Source organism: Diceros bicornis, chromosome 31 (genome assembly GCF_020826845.1).
Source record: "Diceros bicornis minor isolate mBicDic1 chromosome 31, mDicBic1.mat.cur, whole genome shotgun sequence".
In the NCBI taxonomy this organism is placed as follows: domain Eukaryota; kingdom Metazoa; phylum Chordata; class Mammalia; order Perissodactyla; family Rhinocerotidae; genus Diceros; species Diceros bicornis.
In genome coordinates, this window is record NC_080770.1 from 6,024,965 (window position 1) to 6,029,360 (window position 4,396).

The window sequence follows — 4,396 nt, forward strand, 5'->3', positions numbered from 1 at the left end:
CACTAAGGGTGAACAGGGCAGGGAGAGCGGGGAATGTTCTGGAGAGCGGGAGTTCATATCAAGGAGGGCCTGGCAGGCTCCTCAAGCTGTGGACTTCACCTGGAGGGCATCGAGGATCCACTGAGAGGTTTGCACTGCAAGTGCCAGGCATTCTGGAGTTGTGTGACTCCACGTTGCCCAGTGAGCCTGCAGGAGTGCGGGGCAGGCTGAGGGAGCCAGGCAGGAGGCAGCTGCAGCCTTTCAGAAGGGAGAGACAGGCTGGGACTGGGCAGGCGGTGGGGCACCCCCACCAGGGCCTGCCAGAGGCCCCCTGGAGCTGAGGGAGACCTCGACCCCCTCGGGTCCCCAAGCAGCGAACACTGTTCAGAGCTCCAGGCCTGCCTCGGGCCCCCCAGCCCAGGGCCCTGCTGGCCGCCTGCCACACCCCCTAAAGTTGTCTGATTGTCTGCGACCCTGGGTAATGTACAAGAATGGGCAACATCGATGTGCGTATGAAACACTCGAGTGTGTGTCACTCCCAAGTGTACACAATGTCTGAGTGTGAGGAGACCATCCTGAGGCCAACCTGACTGCATGCCTGACAGAATTCATCACACAGACAGCAGGGACCGTCTGTCAGTTACACACAAGGCCGCCCTTGTCTCAGATGGAGATGGCTCCCCCAGGTGCTATAATCGTGCATGCCTGGTGAGGTCAGAGGACGTCCCAAGATGGATCCTTGAGGTCTGGAGTCTCATCTTCCTCCTCTTTGCCTCCCGGCAGCTTCAGGGGCCAAATGCTGTTCCAGGGCCCAGATGCCCACCCAGTCCTCATCCTCCCCAAGGCAGCCTGGGAGGGAGCAGAGGGTCCCCTGTACCCACCAGGCCCCTTGGGGACCACAGCACAGCATCCTTCTCACTGTGTTTATTGGTTTCCAAGGGCAGCCCTCTCCCGAGGAGGCAGAGCAGGCTTATATCTTGCGGCTTCCAAAAACAGGGCGGTTCACATGCTCGGGGGAGGCCAGGAAGGCCTTGAGCTTGGGCCGGGCGCTGAGGCGGGCCACGTAGGCTGAGAGCAGGGGGAAGGAGTCCAGGCAGCCAGGGGCGAGGACCTGGTGAACCAGCAGCAAGTCCAGCAGGTTGTAGTCCGCAAAGGAGATCTGCAGGGCAGGTGGTGGGAGGCGGCTGGAGCGGGCTGAGAAGGGCGGCTGCCGGGAGCCAGAACCTCGGGTGCTCCAATGAACCAGTCATGGCCTGGCTCTGGGCCTCAGTTTGCCCATCTGAGAAATGGACCCACAATGGGCTGGAACTAGCGCTCACCTGGTCACCCACGATGAAGGCCTGGCCTCCCTGGTTCTGAGCCAGCAGGGTCTCAAAAGGCTTCAGGTGCCCAGGCAGCTCCTGAACATACCGGGCCTTGCCCTCCTCCTACAAACGAGAGTAATCCCAGCTGGCGGCATGCAGTGTGCCTGGCCAGATGACCTCACTGCCCCCACACCCCCCAGCCCTGAGCACCAGCCGAGGCCCCCGCTCACATAGCCATGGCGGATGAGGTGGCTGCCGCGCTTCCGGAGGTCCTCCACACCGTCGTTGACCATGTCCACCAGCGCCGCCTCCCGCTGGTCTCTGCCGTAGAGCCCTGGGTCAGTGGCCAGGCAGTGGGTCAGGTTCTGGCTGGGCGGGCGCCCCCGCTGCTCTCTCTTCCAAACCAGGCCCCTTGCTTTGGAGGCCCTGCTCTGCCCAACTCTGCTGCCCCCAACTCAACGAGCCCAAGGGGACGCACCCAGCTGAAGCCCACGCCTGTCTTCTAGGCCACACCCCGGGTCCCTAGGACTTGGAAATTCCCTACCCAAATGGCCCAAGCCCCCTCCCCAGGTCTGTCCCCCGCGACGGTGGACCAAGCCTCTGGTGCACGCCTCCCTAGGCCGGGGGGTGGGTGTTGTAGGGCCTGGACAGAACTTGGCTGTGTGGGCGGGCGTGTCCACTGGCAGTGCAGCACAGCATATGGGCGGGACGAGGGGGTGGCAGGCTGCAGCCAGAGGCCTCTGTCCTCACCCTGGGTCCCGCCGAAGTGAGGGTGGGCCTGGGCATGGCTGCTCCCGCTGCTCCTCTGCCCCCTTCCCTAGTTGCCATGTCCTTCTGGGACCCTGAGCTTTTCTGGACCTCCCCAAACTGGCAAAAGAAGAGGCAACTACCTCCCTAAGCCATGTTCCTGCCACCCTTGAAACAGGGCCACAGGCCTGCTCACCGTGACCATGGGTTTTTCAGATTCAGGTGAGGCTAGAGCAGGAAGAAATGGGCAGGAGGTCTACCTGGAATGCCCTGGCCACACCCATAGTGACCTCTAGCCTACACCAGCACACACGTGGGGACTGGCAGCCTCCTCGGAGCTGTCGTCCAGGAAATGGGCACAGTGAACCCATCTGGTGCCGCCTGGCTGGGGGCTACCCTGAGCTGCATGGCCCCTGCCCAGGTGGACTGGCAACCCCAGCCCCATAACCCAGAGCCCTCCTAATCCAGGCCCTGCCCCTTCCTTTAGGGCCATCTGGCCTGCCCTCTAGCCGGGCAGGAGTCTAGTGGCTGCAGGTCCAACAGCTCAGGCCCCAGGACATCCTGCCGTGATCCATCAGGCACTTTTCTGGACGGGGCCGCCTGCAACCTCAGGACTCACCGAGGGAGCGGCCCAGGTGTCGCAGGATGGCGTTGGACTGGTACAGAGTGAGGTCTCCATCCTGGAACTTGGGGAGCTGCCCGTACAGCTGGGAGGTGGCACGGCTCAGTGAGGGACGCTGAGCTCAGCTGTCCCCCACCCTAGTTTTGCTCCCAAAGGCCCAGCACCCGCCCCCTGCCTGGGCACAGTCACTCACACAGGAGGCCTTGAGTGGGCCCTGCAGCCAGGTCTCTTTGGTCACCACCTCCTCCTTCCAGCTCTGGCCCTGGTCAGCCAGCAGCATGCGCATGGCCTCGCAGCGCCCTGAGGCGCGGAGACAGGGGTGTGGGGATGGGCAGAGATCCCAGCCTCATAGCACCCTGGGGAAGGGTCAGGAGTATGGGGAAGGTACATAGGAATAGGATAGAATCGCCAGCTTGGTAGCATTCTGGGGAGAGGATGGATCTCAGAGAAAGAACGGAGACCATGGCCGCGACACTGTTTTGGAGATGGGGACGGGGCGGAGACCCTCACCCGACAGCGCCCCAGTAAGGGAACAAGGACAGACGGACAGGAAACAGCCCCTGCGGCTCACGAGGTTGCAGCCAGCGGGAAAACCAGTCTCGCGCTCCCGGCCTCGCCCCTCCATCCCTGGTCCCGCCCCGCGACCCCGGCTCCGCCCCCGCAATCATTGACCCCGCCCCCGTGACCCCGACCCCGCCCCCGCCCCCCGATCCCGGCTCCCGCCCTGGCCCGCGCCTAGCGAGCCGCCTGAGCGTCCGGGCTGCGCCGGGTCTGTGCCCTTCGCCCTCCTGAAGGAGCAGGAGCCGCACCTCGGACGGGGAAGTAGACGATGGTGTAGGGCGGCACTAGGAGAGACAGAGAGGACGATGAAGGAGGACCCCCCCCGCGGGGCTGCAGGGCCCAGGGGCAGGCAGCCTGGGGGTCAGACCCCCGGGAGAGGAGGTGGCTCAGCCTGGGAGCCCCTACACCCGTCCAGACCCTACTCACTGGTGGCGGTGGAGTGGAAGTGGGCGGAAGCCCAGAGGCCTTATATTTACGAGTCTGCTCCACGCCCTCTTCCCTCCCTGCCCCACCCCAGGAATATGCCAAGTCACGGAGCTGAGCTGGGCCCTGGGCAAGGCTGGGTGTGGTGGGCAGGGCCGGCGGGCACACCTGCTCACTGCATGGGTGTACCCTGCCTGCAGGGCTGTGGCTTCACGGGAGGCACCCACACGTAGCATCACTCAGTCACTGCCCTCCTCCCGGCACACCCAAACAGCCTAACTCCTCATGGCCCACAGAGGGCCAGGACTGAGTATCTTCCTCATTGCTGGGTCCCCAGCACAAGCACTCAGTAGGTGCTTATAAGTGCTCGTCGCATGAATGAATGCAATTTCAAGAGGCATATCCATTTACACATTCTCTCTCCATGATGATAATAGCAGCAAACCCTTAGGGTCTGAGGACTGTGTTGAGAGCTTTACATATATTACAACCCTAAGACTTGGTACTGTTCTGATCCTCATCTTACAGAGGAGGAAACTGAAGCACAGAGAGAGGGTAAGTGGCGTTCCCAAGGTCACACAGCTGGTAAACAGGATTTAAAGCCAGGTCTGGCTGGCTTCAGGGGCTTCACTTTTAACTCTCATTCTTTCTTCTGCAAGATCTTGTAGTGTCCAAACCATTTTTGACTGAGTCTGAGTGCTCTGTACTCTTCAAATACAGGCTGGGCCTGGGGAGATGGGTGGAGGGAAAGATACATAGA

At 62.3% G+C, this 4,396-nt stretch overlaps 1 protein-coding gene across 1 annotated transcript; it reads right to left on the reverse strand.

Moving 5' to 3' along the window:
* Positions 1–888: 888 nt before the first annotated feature.
* LOC131394751 (glutathione S-transferase P-like) lies at positions 889–3,727 on the reverse strand. Its single transcript, XM_058526245.1, has 7 exons — positions 3,640–3,727; positions 3,462–3,497; positions 2,846–2,952; positions 2,650–2,737; positions 1,514–1,617; positions 1,299–1,406; positions 889–1,138 (listed from the first exon to the last, which is right to left on the reverse strand). Coding segments are annotated over exons 1-7 (633 nt in total). The 5' UTR covers positions 3,641–3,727; the 3' UTR covers positions 889–949.
* Positions 3,728–4,396: the final 669 nt, after the last annotated feature.

What these genes read in the sequence shown, in the direction of transcription:
- LOC131394751 (XM_058526245.1), bottom strand. An exon ending in ACACCTGGGCCGCTCCCTCG is followed by an intron (nt 1,618 to 2,649) that starts GTGAGTCCTGAG and finishes CCACTGACCCAG; the next exon opens with GGCTCTACGGCAGAGACCAG. An exon ending in CCTTCATCGTGGGTGACCAG is followed by an intron (nt 1,139 to 1,298) that starts GTGAGCGCTAGT and finishes CCTGCCCTGCAG; the next exon opens with ATCTCCTTTGCGGACTACAA.